The sequence below is a fragment of the Callorhinchus milii genome, unplaced genomic scaffold, assembly GCF_018977255.1.
Source record: "Callorhinchus milii isolate IMCB2004 unplaced genomic scaffold, IMCB_Cmil_1.0 Scaffold15, whole genome shotgun sequence".
Taxonomy (NCBI): domain Eukaryota; kingdom Metazoa; phylum Chordata; class Chondrichthyes; order Chimaeriformes; family Callorhinchidae; genus Callorhinchus; species Callorhinchus milii.
In genome coordinates, this window is record NW_024704756.1 from 9,047,234 (window position 1) to 9,069,769 (window position 22,536).

Consider the following 22,536-nt stretch of genomic DNA (forward strand, 5'->3'; position numbering starts at 1 on the left):
CGAGACCTCTCGATGGTTTGGCTGCTGCGCGTCTGACTGCGGGGATCTGTCCAGACGGGCGGTGGTACTGAAACCAGCGTCTGGGGGTGTGAGAGCGTTTTTCTAGTTCACTCCCCCCCCCACTCCCCCCACTCCCCCCACTCCCCCCACTCCCCCCCCCTCCACCCCCACCACCACCACCACCACCGGTAGCGTTAAAAAAAAAACCTCACACTGTTGTCCTGGAGACGTGACTTCGTCAGACATTTAAAGGTGGTCTTGGAACAAAAAACAAATCGACGGCAACTTAGAGCGACACAGACGGAGGTAATAACGTGTGTGTGTGTGTGTGTGTGTGTGTGTCTCCCACCACCGCGGCGGGGAGTTGACTCATGTGATTTCATGAGTCATTTTTTTCTTCTTCTTTCATTAATTATTATTATTATATATATATATACACACACACACACACACATAAAAAAAAGGATTTTAATGTGCATATCGGATAAGCTGATTGCATTGGCTGAGGTGAAAGGTGTTCATGTGCGTCCGCACGGACATACATATAATGCGTCATCGGGTTATCTCTCTCCCGGACTGTGCTGCTCAAATGGCATTTTTTTTTCTTTTATTTGTTTTATTTTATATTTTATTGTTTTTTCAAAAAAAAACTGCATTTTTTGGGGGGGATGTAGAAATGGCAAACTGGCAGCAACCTCCCCCTCCCCCTCCACCCCCTCCAGCCCCCCCACACCACCCCCTCCACCCCCTCCAGCCCCCCCCCCCCACCACCCCCTCTACCCCTCCAGCCCCCCCCCTCCAGCCCCCCCCCCTCCAGCCCCCCCCCCCACCAACACCACCCCCTCTACTCGCTCCAGTCCCCCTCCACCCCCTCCAGCCCCCCTCCCCCTCCACCCTCTCCAGCCCCCCCTCCCCCTCCACCCCCTCTACCCCCCCTTCCCCTCCACCCCCCAACTGCTCTTCCTTCAGAACAGTGTGAGAGAAAGAGAGGAGAGGCTCTTCCTTGGTCATAAGGCATCACAAATTTTTGGGGTGCGTTTCTGAATCAGGTCCCTCCACCCCTACTCCTCCACCCCTCCAACCCCCACCCCACCACCCCCTACCCTCCACCCTCCAACCCCCACCCCTCCACTCCTCCAACCCCCACCCCTACCCCTCCACCCCCTCTCTCTCTGCTTCACCGCGTTATAAGGAGGCGCCCTGATCCGTTGCTGTTTCTAAGGCTATCGCACTGGGAGAAGCGCCTCGAACACAGACAACAGACACCACCACCACCACCACCGACAGCGACAGCGGCCGAGTTGCCATCGTGCGCAATATCTCATTCGCCATTCGTTAACCGTTCGGATCCCCAATACGCGCGGAACGTGTAAAAACGGGGAGGGGGGGATTTTAATTTCAAATCGCCTCGTCAAACAAGTGGGGGGGGGGGGGGGAGGGGGGTGAAAAAAAATAACAGGGAGAGAGAGGAAGAGAAGCCCTAAAGCTAAACACGAGTAATAAAAATAAATACTATCAAAGCTCAGAGTGAGGTGGGAGTAAAATCAGTGGGTTTATATATATATATATATATGTGTGTGTGTTTTAATATATATGTGTGTTAAAACACCGACGAGATTGCTTGAGTGATGCATTAGAAAACCAATGAGGGGGGGGGGGTTGGGGGGGGGAGACCACCACGACGACGACAATTTATATAAATAGATATATATATATAATATGTATATAACCAGAGAAGGACTCAGTCGGTGCTTTCAGACAATGGAACATCTTTTTTCCCCCAAATGTCAAGAGCAGCAAAGTCCACCTCCAATGCATAACACATGGCATTGGCACTCGGTTTAGTATTGCGGATCAAGTCTGTGTGGGAGACTTGAGCCGAAAGGTTGGAACCAGCGTCCAGTTCTTTGCCCATAACCACTCTCCCCTGAACTTTCTCCCAACTGGAAACCTGTTCCACGCGGAGCTGTCCTTTAGTCTTAAGTGAATACTTTTAATAGGTTTTTTTTGGGGGGGGGGGTGGGGTGGGGGGGGGGAGAGAGGGAGAGCATTTTTGATCTTCAGTGCAGGTCCATTTAAGATTCTAGACCCTGTGCGAGTGAGGTTTCTTTACTGCAATGGTTCACATTTTTGCATCCCTTTGCGCTTTTGCATTACATTATTTGTGTTAAAGCACCGACCTGATTGCTTGAGTGATGCATTAGAAAACCAATGAAAGAGGGTGGTGAGGGGGGGGGGGGGGGGACGACGACCACGACAATTTAATTCGGAGCAAAACCATTGCACAACCTCACTTCCCGAGGTTCTGCTTTTTTATCCCCTTCGTAACTGCCTTAAAGAAAATGTAGGAGGGTTTTTTTTTAAATGCAAAATTGCCAAAGAATGCAAACGAGAGGACAGTATTCCACCTCTGATTGTTTTATGCCCTTCGTTGGATAACTCCGCAACATTCACATTTTCATTTCCACAGTTCTTACCCCCCAAAAAACCCCCACCCCCATAATCTCTGCTGTTTTAATCAATGCAATCAATTCGTTTGCAAGAGATTTCGCCTTTCCCCATCCTGTGATCAATCTTAATAAGCTTTACCACAAACGGTGCAGACTTTGCTATCATTAGAGATGTGCCAACACATTACTTACAATCATTCTCATTGCTTAATTGTAGGTTTCTCCAGCAGTTGGGGTTGATGATCCCAATCCTATTTATGAACATTTTTTCCCCCCCAGTTGCGTCACCTGGGGATGAATTGTCAATTTCTTACGAGGAAATACGCAAATGCTTCATGACTAACACCCGCATTGCCTATTAATTCACATATTCCTGATTACTTTGCAAATTCTGTCGGATACCAACTAATCCCCATCAATTTCCTGCGCACTTAACATTATCCAGCGCCCTCCACAGGATGAACTCCTCCACTATTCTTTGCAGTCTGAGTGTAAACACCATATGGTGCAGGAGGTATATTACCAGCTTTTATTATACAGGATCAAATAGCAAATTTCATCCGAATCACAAGTCAAGGTAAATAAATCTTTCAAGAACCCGGACACGTGGGAGATGGCAATCAGCCTCACTCTATACTGTAAAGGTGATTTACATTGCAAAGCTTTGCTGCCTTTGAAATTGGAAATCACTCTGAATGGAACTGTTTGTAGAGGCATTTAATTCTGTTTGGAAACCATAAAACGCTCTGGACCGATTAATTTTTCACCCTGCATGTTTTTGCTTATCTAATTCTAAGCCTATGTTTTTTTTCTCTCTGGGGGACTTACGTTTGACATTAAATTCCTTTTCCAGATTGTGACTCATTCGCTTGTTTTTAATGTGGACGGATGTTGACAGATGTGGTAATTGTAAATGCTGGGTTCAAGCCTGTGGGAAAGAGAGATTTAAAAAAATAAATATATAAAAATGAATCTAATAAATATTCTCTGGATAAATTCTAACCTGGTTCCAATTCGTACAATAGTTTCACGATCACCAAGTGCTAAATTAAATAGTATTTATTTTAATATTGATATTACGCAATATAATTTGCTCGTTCATTTACTTAACATGTTTTGAGTTATTTTTAAAACTGAACACTTAAGAGTGAAGGATAGAACCACTCACTTTGTAATTCGACTACAATTACTGATTCCTAGAAAAATTGAGTCAATTTAAGATTATTAATCACAATATTCAAGTAATTTTGAATTTGCTTAATCCTTCAATGAGCCATAAATATTTATTTATTATTTACTGAAATTGTTTTTTTGAATAAATAATGATTATATCTAATATTTTGTAACACGTGTTATAGAGTACCACGTTACATATATTCAAAAATAAAATCATTATAGGGGAGATTCCTGGGGGAAGATTATTAATAATATCTCATTGAAGTTCAGTGAGCGCCATCTCATGGACATAATATCAATAGAAATTGGTGCCAATCATCTACTGTTTCAAAATCTAATTCAATAATAATAATAATCCTTGCATTTGATATAGCGCCTTGTCATGTCTTCGAGACGTCTCAAAGTGCTTCACAGAATATACTGTAAAGTGGATTGACTGTATATTTTGTGGGCGAAACGTGACAGCCAATCGCACACAGCAGTGTTCCACAAACAGTCGTATTGAGTGACCAATTTATTTACTTTTTTAAGGAATTATTACCTCTGGAAAAGCAATCTGCCAATCAACTAACAACCGGGTTCCAACTTGCTGCTAAGTAAACACAGGCATGTGGAGTAAGGAAACTTGCCTAACATTTCGCCCGGCCAGGAATAGAACCCAGGTCTCTCGATTGCAAGGCAGGTGCTCTAATCACCGAGCTACAGGACTCCAGTATTTAAACATATAATTACCATATACTTATCAGAACAATGCAAGAATCCCACAACTTAAAAGCTAATTTTCTGCATGATAGCTGTGATTTACTCGAGCATGTGATTATTCATTACTTAAGTGATTTGTGGTGTGATTTGAACAAATAAATTGTAGAAACAATGAATTGTGGCTAGACATTTCACATATTTTGAGCCTGTTAAATTATTTTACTTTACTCCAAGAACACACAGAATGGTGGAAAAATCTCAAATTCAGTCCTAATTTGGAAGTTGTTTCTTTTTAACAACTGCGGAAAAACAGCTTCAAAATTAAGACGTAATTTAAGAATTTTCCACCCTCACCTATGTATGAACGTAAAGCCAACAAGATGTATTTTGTGCTTCACACATTTATTGATATTCAGTTATTTACAATATTGTATAAGAGATGCACCCGTAGTATATCATACATCGCTCAGTCATCCATGAAACTAATTCTTACACCTAAAAATCATTACTCCATTTCAAACGTACTTTTAGTACAAATACAACCCTCAATAGGAATTGATGTTTTACAGGCTCATCTATATGTTTAGTGGTCAACATGTGTTTTGGTGGCAATTATTTTTCACATATCAGTAAACATATGATCAATGCTCTTTTGAGTACTTATAATTTTCCTAGCCCCTAACTCTAGTCAAAAAACATTTATTAAACATTCCAGATCAGCATCATTTCAAAATCAGTTATGTTAATCATTCAGCACAATAATGCTGTCGCTTAATAAATTGAATTGTTTAATCTGGACTTGGTACATAGTGCGTAATGCTGTAAATGGGAAACATCAAATAATAAAGATGCAGTGAACAAGCTAATACCCTCAAAGTATGTGAATGGTTGCATGTTACAGACCATGATAAAATCAGGATTATACTGTATCTGCAAATTTTTGAAGAACTGGACTGGAAAGGATTAGAAATTGTTATATGTAAGTGGTTTTCCAGTTATTAATAACCCAGTTTAATTCATGAGAAATGCTTTTTATGGTCACGGACAATGACAGCAAACACAATAGGCAGTTACAACACTAACTCTGCAACATTCATTATTAAATAAAATTAAATTTTAGTCAATTGTTAAAATCTGCTTTATTTTTAGGTTCTATATCAAATTATTATTATTATAAATGACTGCAAATGAGTTATAGAACTCCATTATAACAAAAGGGATTCAGAAGACATCATAAACTGCAAGGAAATAGCTAATGGAGCTTGTAGACATCTAAAAGGTAACTCAGATTTTTAATACATTTAACATCTATAGGAGTATGGGACACGCTCACCTGGCTGGTAAGTTTGCCAATGACCTGAAGTAAAGAATGTAACCTGGATACGGTTCCATCTATAGAAAGAAATCTTACCTCTGTTTGTCTCCAGGAGAAATTCCCAAACCAATAACTTAGTTGACCGCAAATATAATTTACAGAACCAGAAATCACATGGTGTGCACTTGTCTAAAAGTGGGAAATAAAAGGTCAGGATAATAGTTGGGCTCCAAGTCAAAAATATTCCATCCTACAGGGTAATTTGTTGTATGCTGACACTAATCCTCTATGGGTTGTTCCTTCATCTCAGTGATTCTCTGTAGAATTGCTGTCAAGAATTAGAGCCTCAGTCTGGAAGCTATAATTTTAAACTAACAGGACTGACTGAAGTTGAGGAAAGGAAACTTGCTTTCACCAAATGCAAACATTACTCCCTTAAAGCTATTAGCCATACCACACCTTTCAATTGTAATGAGAACTAAATGTGAACAGTATTTTAACTTTGGAGTATAAAGACTGACAGTTATTATACCTAAGGTTTGGAGATTTCAGTATCAATAATAATAATCCAAGCATTTGATATAGCACCTTATCACTTTGTTGAGACATCTCAAAGTGCTTCATAGAATATATTGTAAAGTCTAGTGGCTGTTTTTTGTGGGCGAAACACAGCAGCCAATTGTGAACAGCAGTATCTCACAAACAGTCCTGGATTGAGTAACCAATTTTTTTTTAAGGGACAAGTTTTTTGATTCCAAACATTGCAGAAGTCTGGTTCTGTTTGACTCATTGAATTAGCTAACTCATGTCATTCTACGCCATGGTCCATATCATATGCAAGAATTATTATTATTTTGGTTTGCCAATGGATACATAAACCACTGATCATAACAAAGGTAGATGTTTTCCCCCATAACATTTGTTTCAGTGCAATACAACTGTACAAAAAATATTGCTCAATAAATGGTTAAAAAAGAGCTTGTAAATCTGATTTGCTTTTCGTAGCCTCCGTGATGTTATTTGGCGAGATGACTAACAAGCCAGAACGGCTCTGCTATATTTGGATTTTTCTATTGATTTACAGCTCTGAGGGTCTTGTATGAAAGGATGAATTAGCCATTTTGGAAGCTATGATCAATTATTAATGGCATATAGTAACCGTGCACCTGTTAAAATTTGAGGCCTGACAAGGATTGAATTTCAGTAATGAAACCTCAGAATCGACGTCATTTAACGTATGTAATAAAAAAGGGATTATGTCCATGACAATGTTGTGTGGGATGAGAGGCCGGAAAACACTACAAAGTGCATTTCTGTTACTGTACTTCGGAAACAGCAATTTAATTTTCCCTACTGAAAATGAAGTGGACATCAACAGTACAGGATTTCTGGCAATGTACTCACCACGTGTTCATGGAAACAGAATAAAATGACGTACGGATAAAAACAGTCCTACCCTGAAATATTTTTTAAAGGTGGAAGTGACAAAAGATTAAAATGAGAAAAATCTGTCATGAAATATACATGCTGCAGAACAAACATGTCACCAGCTGATAATCATCTGCTGATGATGAAAGCCTATACAGCAACAAACCATCTGCACTCTTAATTTACACAAGTAAGCATAGAATGTAAAAAGGCCATTTGGTTCAACAGGTCCACTCCTTCCTTAGACAGTGCAAAACTGATCATGGAACCCACCATAACTTAGGGAATGTTTTACATCTTGAAAAGACGATCAAGTTATATCACTGGAACATTCATCTTCCTTATTACTACACCAAATTCAGTTTAATTTTCAGTTTCAGATTTGCAACCTGGGTGTGCTGTGAATTTGCCACAACGTTAATGTTGACAGGCAAAACAATGGCAATTTTATTGAGTTGAACTGTTTTAATCAGTGAAACATGGCATTGCATGAAGAATTTATACACAGAGAATACAAGCTGGGGAATGCATTGAATGGTATCTTTATTAAGAGGCAGACCCATTAGGCGTTGGTTTGATTGTAATGCCATTCCTTTTTTAAAGATAAGTTTAATCTCCATTGAACGTAAATGAGTATAAATGGAAATAAATATCAATTATTGAAAGCTACTGCCGAATAAAGGTCAGAAATGAAATATAAGAGAGGTAGGATTACTGCAGATTAACGTGATGCCTGGTTTCATTTGAAATCAACAGAAAATGCACGTAGGGTTCATCCATAGCTGTGACTTGCAGGGAGGGTTTTAATTGACTAGTTTGTGTGGTCCTGTTCATTGGTCACTTTGTGGTTGTGAAGAGAATTCTGCTGCCCTTCAAAAGTTCGGTTGCATTTTCTGTTTGGCTCTCCACTACCTGATATGAATGGAGGGTGGAAGGGAATTGCATTATGATGCAAGATTGTAATAGGATGTATCTGTTAGCAACATGTGAATTGACTGAGAAATAATAGCATTTTGCTTCATAGAATACATTGATGAATAGCCCTGTACAATTGGCCTGTACAGTCTGACCTGCTTTTCAAAGAAACCTAGGTTATGATGGAATTAGTTTTAAGTGTAGAATTCACACCCAAAATCTGCATAAATTTAGCTTGTTATCTGAATCGTACTTTATATACCTGGTCATAGGAGTGTTCAAGAAACATCATAAGTTTACGTGACTTCTAAGCTGTGGAATGAATAATGGGGTGGGGGGGGGGGGGGGGGAGGCTGAAGCCCATCAGTACAGCTATTGCCATTGAGCACTACATGTGAGTTGTGCTCTAATATTAAACAGTGTAAGGATCAACAGGCAAAAACACACTCATTAAACTTAATTTCTGTGAGTCAGTACTCAAATGTAATGTCAAAAAATGAAAAATGTATTACATTATACTGTTGGAACACAAAGGCTAGGAAGATTGCTCTTTGCTGAAAATTGTTAAACGCTGTACAACAAAGCAATCAGCCTTGAAACGGTGAATTAGAAAGGTATGGGGGCGTTTGCACTGGTTCACTTGCCCTTGATATTTAGCACTCTCCTGAAAAACCTCGTGCAAGTGAGAAACGGTAATCAAACCCCGGAAAATGAGAGGCCCAGTTAATGAGATTAACAAGATCCTGTCACCTAGCAACTGTGTAAAGGGCAGGGTATTTTTGGTCAGTCGATTGTCCTGACATACGTGATTGCAATTTTGCAGTTTGCAATCCAGATTGCAAAGGTCCTGCCAGTGAGGCTCCGAGCTGTACTGCTGGGTGTGATCAGATTGAAACAGTCCTGTAAGTGGTGAGGTTCTGCTCTGGGTGAATGGCTCGGTTTCGTCAGATTGCAATGATCCTGTAGGTGAGATTGGATCTGGTTGAGATTCTGCTTCGGGGATTGGTGTGAGTGAGGTTGTGTGTACTAAACTTCATACCCCTATCACACCAGTGCTAGCCAGGCTCCACACTGGCTCACTATTGCCCAAACGCATCGAATTCAGGATCCTCACACTCGTTCTCAAATCCCTTCATGCCCTGGCTCCTGCCTGACCTGCTTAATTCCCAACCCACTACCTCCACTCGACTGGCTTCAGCCTCCTGCATGTACCTCGTTCCCTCCGTTCCATGATCGGTGGCCACACTTTTAGCCACTGCACCCCGAAACTCTGGAACGAGCGCTCTTCCGCTAACCCCCCACCTTGCCGCTTCCTTCCATATCTTCAAATCGTGCCTGAAAACTTTCCGTTGACCGTGCCCGTCTCCCCCCTCCCCAGTATTGTGCTCCACCACTGTCAAGTGCTCTGGGGCACTGCACTGCGTGAGGGGGGCTATATAAATTATGCAGTTGTTATCAGGAGGGCTGGTGTGTGTGAGGCTGTGTGTCAGGAGTTAGTGTGGGTGAGGTTGTGTCTGATGGGTCACTGTAGGTGAGGCTATGTGTGTGTGGTGGGGAGGGGTGAGGCTGTGTGTGTGGGGGGTTAGTGTGTGTGGGGGGGTGAGGCTGTGTGTGTGGGGGGTGTGGGGTGAGGCTGTGTGTGTGGGGGGTTAGTGTGTGGGGGGGTGAGGCTGTGTGTGTGGGGGGGGTTAGTGTGTGTGTGGGGGGGTGAGGCTGTGTGTGTATGGGGGGTGTGTGTTAGGCTGTGTGTGTGGGGGTTAGTGTGTGGGGGGGGTGAGGCTGTGTGGGGGGGGGGGTGAGGCTGTGTGTGTGGGGGGTTAGTGTGGGGGGGGTGAGGCTGTGTGTGTGGGGGGTTAGTGTGTGTGGGGGGTGAGGCTGTGTGTGTGGGGGTGTGGGGTGAGGCTGTGTGTGGGGGGGGGGTGTGGGGTGAGGCTGTGTGGAGGGGGGAAGCTGTGTGGGGTGAGGAGGAAGCTGGTGTGTGAGGGGTTAGTGTGTGGGGGGGAGGCTGTGTGTGTGGGGGGGTTAGTGTGTGGGGGGGGAGGAGGTTGTGTGTGTGAGGGGTTAGTGTGTGTGAGGGTTAGTGTGTGGTGTGTGAGGGGTTAGTGTGTGTGAGGGGGGGGGGGGTAGTGTGTGTGTGGGGGTAGTGTGTGTGTGTGAGGGGTTAGTGTGTGTGTGTGTGAGGGGTTAGTGTGTGTGAGGGGGGTTAGTGTGTGTGTGTGAGGGGTTAGTGTGTTTGTGTGTGAGGGGTTAGTGTGTGTGAGGGGGGGGGTAGTGTGTGTGTGTGGGGGTTAGTGTGTGTGTGTGAGGGGTTAGTGTGTGTGTGTGGGGGGGTTTAGTGTGTGTGGGGGGGGGGTAGTGTGTGTGTGTGGGGTTAGTGTGTGTGTGTGAGGGGTTAGTGTGTGTGTGTGAGGGGTTAGTGTGTGTGTGAGGGGTTAGTGTGTGTGAGGGGTTAGTGTGTTTGTGTGTGAGGGGTTAGTGTGTGTGTGTGTGGGGGGGTAGTGTGTGTGTGTGGGGGTTAGTGTGTGTGTGTGAGGGTTAGTGTGTGTGTGTGTGAGGGGTTAGTGTGTTGTGGGGGGGGGGTTAGTGTGTGTGTGTGGGGGGGTAGTGTGTGTGTGTGGGGGTTAGTGTGTGTGTGTGAGGGGTTAGTGTGTGTGTGTGTGAGGGGTTAGTGTGTGTGAGGGGGGTTAGTGTGTGTGAGGGGGGGGGGAGTGTGTGTGTGTGAGGGGTTAGTGTGTGTGTGTGTGTGAGAGGTTAGTGTGTGTGTCACGTGCTCGCGTGACATCACAGGTCGGTGCAGCAGCCGGATGTGACGCTGCGTAGCGGCGGAAGTGCCTGAGTGTGTGTGTGAGTGAGTGTGTGTGTGTGTGTGTGTGTGTTGACGGAGCTGAAGCCGAGGCCGAGCCCGAGCCCGAGCCATGTCCAGCCTGGAGAGTATCCTTCCCGTCACCCGGAGGCCGCAGCGCCGACAGCCGGCCCTTAGGCCCCGGGTGGGGTGTGTGAGTGGGTTTGGTGAGGGGTGAGGGGGACGACAGACGGGGACAGTGAGGGCCGCCCGGCCTCCAGCCGGTGAAACCACTGGGGTGGTGTTTTTTTGGTCTGTTGTTGTTGTTGTTGTTGTTGCTCCTGCTGTTTTGATTGGGGTTTTTTCCTGGGGTGGGGGGGGGGGGGGGAGGGGGTTGGGGTTGTGGTGGGTGTTACGAACCGTCAACGTTTATCTGTAGATCTTGGCTTTGGTTGCGAAAGGTTAAACGAGTCCCGACTTATTTTTTTTTAAAAAAAAGTGCAGTCACAGAGAGTAAGTAAAACCCGTGGATTTAAATCCCCGACTGACGCTGACACTGGACTGACACCGACTCGACGCCCTGTGACGGGGGGGAAATTCCGATTCCCCTCCACGCCTCGTTGTGACGTGAGGGAGGGAGGGAGGGAGGGAGGGAAGTTTCCCCCCCTCTGGGTTTGGATCCGGGAAATACTCCCAGCCGCCGCGACCCAGCCCTTCCGTAGAGAGATGGGACGGTTGGTTCACGTTACTCAGTACGTCGTCGTCATTACTAACCCACTTTTCTGCTTGTGGGGAGTGTTCGAAGTAAACGCGACCAGCTCTTTCAAGTTTCCGCGCTTAAACCTCGGCCGTCTTGAGATCATTGCTCACCCTGACCTGTTGCAATCTCTCCCGACACTTTTGAGGCGTGTCCTTGCTTGGAATGCCATTGTTCAGTTCAAACTGGATTTTCCACTGTAAAAGCTTTTTAACCTCCTGACTTATTCTGTCTGCTGGAGCCAAACCTCTTCCCGACCCAAGGCTTTCGCCAATGTTGCTGTCAACCGAACTAATGGCATCGAGAGAGCGATTTGATATTTCATCAAACACAGATGAAATTGAGATTTCAGCAGGATAAAGATTCAGCTTGTATCGTAGCATTTCCCTCAGAATGATATGGAACTGTTAAGCTAACTGCTAAACATATAGAGGTGTTTTACATCAGTAAAAGCCTCTATAAGTGCAAATGGCCTTCATTGCATCAGGAGCGAGACTCGAGTGATTCTGGTCAGATAATACAGTATTTGTGTCATGTCAGACTCAAGAAATGTGTAGTCCAACTTGTGGGCCTTTGTTTGTTGATCTTACCAAAGCATATGATACGTTGAGCCTGCCAGATTCGTGAAGTTTAATAATTTTATATGTTGGATAGTTGGATAGACAGAAACAGTTCCCAAATGGGCAACTTCAGTCTGCCAAAATTGTTTTCTATTAAAGTGACTGAAACCCTTATTTGGAAACTTTATGTATACTGTATGCACTCGCAGTCAGTTTAGAAACAACCACATTACAGTAAAAGACTGAAAACTTTGCTAGAATCTGAACTTTCATCAGTTTCTCAGCAATGGAAGTAATTTTTCAGCTAGTGCTCTTCAAGCTTTTTTAGAATCTTCCAGCTGCATAGTGGGATCCATTCTGAAACTTACAAAGCTTTTCATATACATTATTTTTGTTTGGTGATCAATGGTGTGTCATCTCTCAAAACCGTAGTCAGTGAGTTTTTGTTGCCATTGTACATGATAACTGTGATCATTTTGGAAAGTATAACCTTAACAGATTTTTAGAACATTTGTTTAATCTCAAGTTTGCTGCAAAGGAACTTTCCAGAAGTGCCAAGAAATGTGACAAAGAAGAAAAAGTGGAAAAGACCAAAATTAAAAAGGTATGAAATACAGTAATATTAATAGATAGTATTATACTTAAGCTTAGTTTGCTGGCAAATCTGGAGAAATTGCAGGTTTCCTGGGCTAGGCATTTTTAATTTTCAAATCGATCCTGAAACAAGCCGACTTATAAATGATTTAGTTTTGAAAACGTGGTTGGCTTGTGGGTAGCCTTAAATACTCTGTACATATTATTTACACAGATTTAAGAACTAGTGTAACTTACTGAAATAAAAGTTTCCTTAATTTGACATTTTAATATTAAATTAGCAATTTATGTAAAGGTGTATTCGATCCTATTTGATCCTAACACATCTGTAACAATAAAGTAATAATAATGCTTGCATTTGATATAGCGCTTTTCACGTTTTCTAGACATCTCAAAGCGCTTCACAGAATATACTGTAAAGTGAATAGACGATATATTTGTGGGAGAAACGTGGCAGCCAATTACGCGCAGCACAGCAATGTCCCATAAACAATCGTGGATTGAAATGACCAATTTATTATTTTTTTGTTCTTGAGGAATTATTATTTGTTTATTAATTAAATTATTCACCCACAAATATAGTCAATTCACTTTACAGCATATTCTGTGAAGCGCTTTGAGATGTCTAGAAGACGTGAAAAGCGCTACATCAAATGCAAGGATTATTGTTTATTATTATTATCAGGCGTTTGGAGTAAGGAAACTTGCCCAAGGTTTCACCCTGCCGGAAATCGAACCCAGGTCTCTTGCTTGCGAGGCGAGTTATCTAACCAGTGAGCTAGGACTCCACAAGTAATTGTGCAAAGGACTTACAATCAGAGTTGTAAATGTAACAGTGGAAAAAAAAGCACTAGAACATATACTAACTATACTGGTATCCTCCACTTGAAGATAAAACCAATACAATAACAAAAGCTAGTTTGTGATTTATTATTTTACTGTATTTTTCAATTGGGTACAGGTGATGGCTTTTAAATGTTTCAAACAGATGTGGTCATCTGAAATGAGAACTTGTAATTTTGTTTTAACTTGTACCCGATTTCTCACTTTTGTATCCGTTCTGTTTGCAGGCAATTCAGAAAGGCAACATGGAAGTTGCAAAAATACACGCAGAAAATGCAATCCGACAAAAGAATCAGTCAATTAACTTTCTACGAATGAGTGCCAGAGTGGATGCCGTTGCAGCACGTGTACAGAGTGCAGTTACAATGGGCAAGGTTACGTACCATTTTCTCAAGCATAGTATCTTCAGGAAACAGTGTTGGAAAACATCCAAAATTTATACAGAACTTGCATTGAATTTGAAAGAATTTCCAAGCTTTGAATCCATTTCCAAGCTTTGAATCCTGTCTAGTGGCATTATTAGGGTTGTGCATAATTCATGTGCCTTATGTAGCAAACAAGTTTATGCTGTAGTGTTGTGAAACCTAATTCATACAACACATGACCCCAGGAACAGCATGCGATACTTAGTCATCTTGTCTGTGGAAAATGGATTCTGTTCATTCCCTAAGATGAAGCTCTTCCAGAATAGCTTGTTCATGAACCACCACAACATAAAAATGTGTCTAATTTCCAGTAACCACCTATTTTGTCGCTGTCGCCTATGTCATTCACCAAACTGCAATTCATATCACAAGTATTGCTTTGATTACTGTTTCTAATTATCACATAGTACTTCAATACAAATTTAAATTGTAGCAATATGACACAGAAACCATACACATACATTGCGATTATGTCCAAATGTTTCCTCTAGAGTACCAATAAAAACCTGGCATGTTTTGTTCCTCTGTTTGACCAAAGAAGCAATAAATGATGTGTTTTTTGTTGCAGGTAACAAAATCAATGGCAGGAGTTGTAAAATCCATGAGTGTCACACTGAAAAACATGAATCTGGAAAAGGTAATGCAACATAGGTCAAAATCCTACACATGTCAACAACAGGTCCTTATAAAGATTCTCATTGAGCAAACCACCAGAATTGTTTCTTCAATTAAAATGTCCACCAGGCTTGAAGTCTAAGCCGCACACATTGTTTTGTGTTTTGATTCTTGCCCTCTTGTATGCACTAATGAAATTCAGTTAGTTAAATTAAGACTTACAATTGTGGAGATAAGGTGGTTGCTGTGTGTAACAATGGCAAATTAATGTACAAGCAAATTGATCTCGATAGCGTTGGGTCATTAAGAAAGCAGAACTACAAAATAATTATATTTCTTATAAATTATCTACAAGGCTCTCTCAGGAAAATTGTTTGGGACTTTCTGTTATTCCTTTTCATTGCTCAGATGATGGAGACTATCAAACATAAATCACTGATCAAGGTGATTCATTGGCATCCTCTATGGAGGGCCCGTAGTATTATTGGAGAAAGGTTGAGCATAATGTTATTCACTCATCATTAAGGTTGAAAATTGAACGTTTTTCCCTTTCGGGTTGCCAGTGACCGCATCAGTCATAGACAAATCAGGTGTAGATACAGAACAAAACTCTTGCTGCTTTTGAAAAATGTACATCACTCCCAATTCCAGATGAGCCTCCCCACGAGACCACTTCTCACACCAGTCATCCTCTCTTAAGTTAGTTTACCAATTAATGCCTCATTGAAGGCAGTTTTGCCCAGTGAATGCATATCCTCTAGGAAATGAATTCAGACTGCCACAAACCCATTTCACTTAAAAGCACATTTTAAATTGTCTTTCACTAATTTAATCTCAAACACATGAAATGTGGCAGAACAGCCCCAAAGCTTCTGAAAGGTCACAAGACTTGCTTCAATTAACATGTCTGTCGGGCTTTCTTTTCTGTGCCACGCAGACTGTTCAGCATTTGAATGCTGCTATCTTGTATGCACTAATGAAACTTTAAATACAGTTAAATTAAGTCTTCTTTGTGGAGAAAAGGTGACAATTGCAGACAAATGTGTATGCAAATGAATCTAGACAGTTTTGGGTCGTTGTGGACCTCTCACGAATAAAGCATAGCAGAACTGCAGAGAATTATAAGGTGTCTTCTTTCAGTGCCACACTCCATCGTAACCTACATATTTCTGCTAAGAAATTAAGAATGTAGTTTTCCTTAGTAAACCATTGTGTTAGGATGCCTGCATTTAATTGCTTCATAGAATGTTTGAGCAGTTATAATCCAATGATATAATTATTTTCTTGCAGATATCTTCGCTAATGGATACATTTGAACAACAGTTTGAGACATTAGATGTCCAGACGCAGCAGATGGAGGACACTATGAGCCACACCACAACACTAACCACACCTCAGGTAAAGGGACACGTGTCTATAACTCAGTTGTATTGACAGGTGCCATTATATAAAATGGTCAGGGAAAATCAGTGTCCTGGATGGCCATTATCTCATAACTTTCAGGGGAAAAAAAATCCTTGCATTTGATATCGGGCCTTATAACAAATGAGCTATTTTAGCAGATCAGCCAGAGAATTACGTTTCAAATTGTATTTGCTGTTATTGAATAGTTCCTGTAAATCTTGATTAATAACTGCAGCAACTCATTTACAGAATACTATCACAAGTTAACATTCAAACTTGAAATACAGTCACATATTTCTCCTGTTTGCTCTAGTCATCAACTAAGCTTAAACAATAGCCTTCAATCTTCCCTTAGCAAAAGCACCCAACTTTCTAGGAATATCTTTTTCCTGTATCGAATGAACATTTATCTGAAGGAGATTACAAGTACATTTTTTAGACACATTAGCTTGCATGTCTTTGGCTGTTTGAGATTACTGTATAATAGCAATGCTTTTCAACTCAAGTTTGTTTTTTTTCAGCAACAAGTGGATTCGCTGATGCATGAAATGGCTGACGAAGCTGGGTTAGTCTGGATGTATATTTGCTTAATGCAGGGTTAAAATAGTAACTTGAATGTAAAATTTGGATTTATAAATTTTACAAAATACACAATTTGGTAGCAACAAATTTAATTTTTCATCCTTGAGTCTCAACTTTAATGTCCATTGAAGAAATTGCCAGTAAAATAGGATTTTTCTAAGACCTTCAACTGATCATAATGAGAATAAATGTTCTGATCACAAACCAGTCTTACTATGAAATATTGCATTTTTAAAGTCCAGCTTTTCGTTTAAAAAAAGTGCCACCTGCTGCATCAGTCCTCAAATGACATGACCTGCCATATTATTTCTGCCTCAAAACCACTGAAACGAAATCCATGGAAAAGCACACAATCTGTAACCCCAATCTGTTCCTATTCCATTTATGTTGAAGCCATTGTGAACTTTTATAACATAGTTCAGAAATTTCAGATTGGATTTAAGTGGCTTTTACCGTTCATTGATGTCACTCATCTGCAAGTGAAGTTCATTTACAGAACCTAATGTAATATTTTTCTTTCCAGCCTTGATTTGAACATGCAGCTTCCTGAAGGACAGAGTGGGTCTATTAGTGCCAGTGTGACATCGCAAGAGCAGGTAAGTGCACTTAAAGGTGACAACTACTGTCTGGTTTCAAATCCACTAATGCAAAGAAATAGTTCCTTATTTTTTCTTTAAATAACATTGAGCCGTAACATTTAGCCCTACATTTTAAAAAAAAGCACAGAGTAATTGTTGAATCCTTACCATTTTCCTCTGTTTTCTGATTGCTTTTAAATATCTCCCTGATGACCATTAACTAAATTCAGATCTCAGTTCAGTTCCTTTATGGCCCATGTCAATGCTTATCGATGAGCCCACTTAGATAACTGATGTGGGTATTGAAACAAATTGGAAGTGAGATGAACTTCTGAGGTTGAAGTATGTGATTGATGCCAAATGGAGAGATTTACTTTACATCTGGTCCTTACTGCATTTGATCTGGAACCGCTTGATACAAACACTGGTTTCAGAGTATACAGAAGAATGCCTTTTCCCTGGAAACATTCTCCCTAACCTCGGCTATTCATGGTCCAACTATATATTGGTTGTTTTTGTGAGGTTTAGGTATACATGTGCACCCTCTGTTAAGTGGCTTCATTGAGTTGGAAGTTATGAAATATCAAGCAATAAATAACCAGAAAGTCTGGTCTCCAGAGTCAAAAATAGAAACCAGTTCTGTGGCAAATAGATAAAATAAGATCAATATCAAAGGGACAACAAAGTGTGAGTGCTGGGACTGATGAACCTGTATATAACATAACATGTAGGAGCAGGAGTAGGTCATTCGGCCCTTCGAGCCTGCCCCGCCATTCAATCATGGCTGATCGTCTAATCTAACTCCAGCTAATAACCTAACCTTGCCTTATCCCCATATCCCTTAATCCCTTTTGCAATAAGAAACATATCTATCTCATTCTTGAATATGTTCCAAGGACTGAGCATCAACAGCCCTTTGGGGTAGTGAGTTCCAGACATCAGCCATTGTGAACTTTTATAACGTAGTTCAGAAATTTCAGATTGGATTTAAGTTGCTTTTACCGTTCATTGATGTCACTCATCTGCAAGTGAAGTTCATTTGAGTGAAGAAGTTCGTCCTCAACTCAGTTCGAAAGGGCTGGCCTCTGATTTTAAGGTTGTGACCCCTGGTTTTAGTTTCTCCAACCAGGGGAAACAATTCCTCACTATCTATTCTATCATGCCCTTTGATGATCTTATAGGTTTCTATAAGATCCCTTCTAATTCTTCTATATAAAAAAAAAGTTGCTCTTCTCTGCAACATATGCAAAGCATGGGATGCTTGCGGAAAAATAATGTTTTAACAATACAGCCACTTGTGGAAGGTGACTTTTGTGTATAATAAAGAGCCACTAGGTGGTGTACGAGAGTGGGAAATGCAAGCTGCTGCTCTAATTTTATACTTTAAAAGTGATTGTACAACTCAAAATTGATTCAATACCATTGTCTTGCACAGGATGAGCTTTCACAAAGACTTGCACGCCTCCGGGATCAGGTAGAATGATGAAGAAAAGTTCTGCTATCTTGGGAATGATCTGGTTTGCTATCTGCATTTCTTCATACAGACAAGGTTATCTCTACACTGTTGCATAGCATACTGAGATTTTATTTGCAATATAGTGGCTGGTATTCTCTCACCATAAGTGTCAAAACTGTAAAAACAAATCTGTAGAGTGGACAATATTACACCTTAAATCACTCGCACAACACATAGCTTTTCTGACTATCTTTGTACAGTGCATTTTAAAGTATAAACTGGCAATTAAATTTTTTGAAAAAAATTCACGTGCACTTTTCTATCTTAAAAAAAGTTGTCTTTGATCTCACCAGGGGCATGTTTTTCTTAAAAGTGTATTATTTTGCTATTAAAATTGTATCTATTAAGTAAGCTGCAGATCACATCATGAATAATACAAAGGTTTGGGTTCAAAGATGATTGACAATATTTTTTGTACAGTAGCTTGTTTATCCTATTTTCATCACGTGGCAAGGCGTTTTGTTTTTAAATCTTTTAAGTTGACTCCTGGATAACTGTATTGTGCAGCTCCTGGAATGTTTTCTGCAATGTTTGAGCAATTTATCTATTTAAATGAGACTAACAAAGATTGATTTTTGTGGGATGTGCTGGGAATGGAAGGACCTCACTCTGAACAGAGTCCCACTTAGGGATTGCAATCCCAGGATTTCGGGAGCACCTATTAGCATAAGGAATTCCTGGGATCCTGTTTGGTAATGGTATTCCCCAAATCCCAGGATTGCAACCTCTAGTCCTACTGTCTGTGAGATTTAACTGTCTTTATGGGATTTTCTTGTAAATTTGTTTTGTTTGGGGCTCCTTTTGTACTCCGTATCCCACAATTAAAGGTTCTGTGAGCCAAAGAGTGTGCTTTCTCATGATTTTAAAATGTTGCTTGCTTGCATTCTTTTACAGTGGATTAACATCTTATCTGAGTAGAAAATAGCCTTTAACTATGAGCATCACAGCAATAAAATGTGAATTTTGCCAGAAACTCATATTTTCCAGTTGCAGCTTAAATCCACACTAGACCTTCAATTAAAGTCTCATCTGCTTTTCTGACTTAGCAATGCAATGGAAATGTTACTGAATTACATCATCTGTTTTGGGAAGGGTTTTGGTACTGAACTCATGATAGTCCATCACCTTTTTCATCAATTTCTCAACAACGAAGCTGGAGGACATAGTGGTTTTTCCATGTATTTGATTTGTGTATAATTATTACAGCATCTGTTTCCCATTTTCATTTGCACAAGGAATCAGCTCTTCCTATTCTAATCTCACTTGTAACAACATGCAGACTCATGTAAATTCTTTTTGAACATATGTACATGAAATAATGTTTCTATCTCACTTTTTTCCAACCATTCAGAAAATACTAATGTGGTTCAATCTGTTCCGTCGTTTTGAAAAGTTACTTTTAAAAGTCTTATTTTCAGTTGCTTCATGCAGTTATTCGTTTCATGTCTACAAAATTGCCTGCAATACTGTGATGGCAAGTGACATATATTCAATCAAATTGGAGATTCAAAAACCAAAATTGAACAGCTTTAGTAATTTATAAAGAAAGCAATGATGTGAAGTCTCGCAACTGTTTACTTGTGTGGAAGTTAAATGCTTTGTCTCTGAGCACGTGGCATGTATGTTCTGAAAGCAAACCGTTTAGTTTTGTTTCACATCAAAGATGAAATGCTTAGATACAAAAGAATATTTACTAGAGTAAGACTCACTCAACTCGTCTCTTTATAAATTGTATAATTGCCCAAGTCGTGCATGCACCCGAATCCCATTCAGTTTCTCCCAAAAAGGAATGTGAGAAGCAAAGTTGTAACCTGTCACCTTATGTGCATTTACTGGTGATGAAGTACTGGATGCGAGGTACAGTACAGTGTACTTTGTTGAAACAGCATGGAAAATGAGGTCTTGACCCGTCATCATGGCATCAGGTAATACAGGTACAACTAAATGCAAGTTATTGACAAGGACCATGTACTTATTTACTGTATTTGTTATGTGTTAGTCGTATAAAACTTATGCATAACTTTGCAAGTCATATATGATACGGCTTTATTGCAAGTTTGCCCGTAACTCATACTTCCCACAAGTCATATTAAATGTTATGGTCCTGACTGATGACTTATGTGAGTTTTACTGTCTAAAAATGAAAGCAAAATGGAATTAATCAGGGAATCGGGGGATTCTGGAATAACAATCCTGAGAAATTCTGTGAAGCTAAAATATTTCCTGTTACACAATAATTTTTTAAAAAAGCTTTTACCCTTATAATGCACAGCAATTATTCTTTGAGAATGTAGCGAGTATGGTTTATATACAGTAAAATAAATTCTAAATAATTGTTGCTTTCACATTGGGAGGATGCTTCACATGATTCACTGTAAATGGAAGTGACTTGTGTCAGTAGACATAGCAGCCATTTTGTGCACAGAAAAAATTTGCATTTAATTTTTACCATAACCTGTTTTGCAATCAATATTTCCACATTTTCACTTGAAAAATGTTGCTTTGCAAAATAATTAAGATAAATTTGAGAAAAAATGTAAATTTAGAACTCCAAAGTGAGAGCTGGCAGAGCTGGGGAATTAAAAAATGTTTCCACCTTTTTACCCATGTGTTTACATCCATGCTAACTCTTGTAGGATGAAGCTTCTTTTAGTGTTGTCTAAAAGGTACCTGAATTATACAGGTTGTTTTCACATTTAGTGTCTGATTCTAACACTTGTTTAATTATAACACTTTAGGATGGTAACAGTGCAGATGAGAATATATCCAAGAGAGGTGGTCTTATTTTGTTTCCTATCACACCAGATAGTTATGTACAATTTTAAAACTTGTTTAAATCCAGCTTACCCAGTTTTCGGCATTTGATTTATAAGGAAGGAAGCAACTGATTGCTTTCGCAATTCTCAATCACTTAAAATTGTATTGCAGCTTGAGGACAATAAGTTGTACTCTGCATATTTTTAATGCATAAATAAGAACTTGGTTTTCTCTCTTCCATATCCCTACGTGTACAAACACTTGCACACATATTCTCTGCTTCCTTACAAAATATCAATGTAGCAGCAACAATCTGAACCATACTAACACCTTCACTTAGCAGTGGAACCTTTCCTATAACAATGATCCTTCTGGCTCTTGGAAGTGTGACTATAAAATTAGTATTAATTAGTGATGCATTGCATGCAGTTTCATGCCATAGGCTTTGAGCTGCCTGCCCACATTAATTTTGCTTGTATTCCTTGTAGCCAACAGAGATGGGCAACTTTCATTTCACCAGCTGGGGATGGATTTAAACAAGATTGAAGAGATGAAAGACAGTGTTCCAAGACACTACGCTGTTTGTTGTGTCCATTAATATTTGAATTTACAACTGTTATAAACAGGCTTTGAATACTTAGCAACTTTAATTTCACAATACACCTAACTGTAAAGAGGAACTGCTCTAGTGCCGTGTCTGGCATAGTTTTATGTCATTGCCAGATGCTTAATTTTAGTACTGATTGCAAAGGGTAAATGTTTCACTATTGTATTATTATCTATGGAATACATTTTTTTTAGAATAATGACTACCTGGGAGGGATTGCACAGCAGTAATGTAATCCATGGAGTCTAAAGATCTCAGGAATTCACAAGAACAAAGAAAGCTCCAGTGGTTTAAAATTGTCATCTGAGCCCTGAGATTAGATTACTGCCTTGAAATGGCTATCTGGTCTATTATTAATTATAATCTGTTGTGTGTAAGCTTCTTAATTTTCGATCTATTGTAGCTACATGTGTACTCCAATTCCCCTGTGCTTAATACAATAATGGCAGTTCTACAGCATTGTCGGGCTAAACATCTCGTCTAGTGTTTTATTAGGAATTTTTGTATATGCACAATTGCACAATCTAATT

General features: G+C 40.3%; 1 protein-coding gene across 1 annotated transcript; it reads left to right on the plus strand.

The window, feature by feature from the left end:
- Nucleotides 1-10,749: 10,749 nt before the first annotated feature.
- chmp1b (chromatin modifying protein 1B) lies at nt 10,750-19,484 on the plus strand. Its single transcript, XM_042340730.1, has 8 exons — nt 10,750-10,917; nt 12,592-12,689; nt 13,750-13,896; nt 14,516-14,584; nt 15,853-15,960; nt 16,488-16,531; nt 17,072-17,144; nt 18,562-19,484. The coding sequence occupies exons 1-8, from the start codon at nt 10,902-10,904 to the stop codon at nt 18,607-18,609; spliced, it is 603 nt and encodes a 200-aa protein (XP_042196664.1). The 5' UTR covers nt 10,750-10,901; the 3' UTR covers nt 18,610-19,484.
- The last annotated feature ends 3,052 nt before the right edge of the window (nt 19,485-22,536 follow it).

What these genes read in the sequence shown, in the direction of transcription:
- chmp1b (XM_042340730.1), top strand. An exon ending in GTGCAGTTACAATGGGCAAG is followed by an intron (nt 13,897 to 14,515) that starts GTTACGTACCAT and finishes TTTTTGTTGCAG; the next exon opens with GTAACAAAATCAATGGCAGG. An exon ending in CAACACTAACCACACCTCAG is followed by an intron (nt 15,961 to 16,487) that starts GTAAAGGGACAC and finishes GTTTTTTTTCAG; the next exon opens with CAACAAGTGGATTCGCTGAT.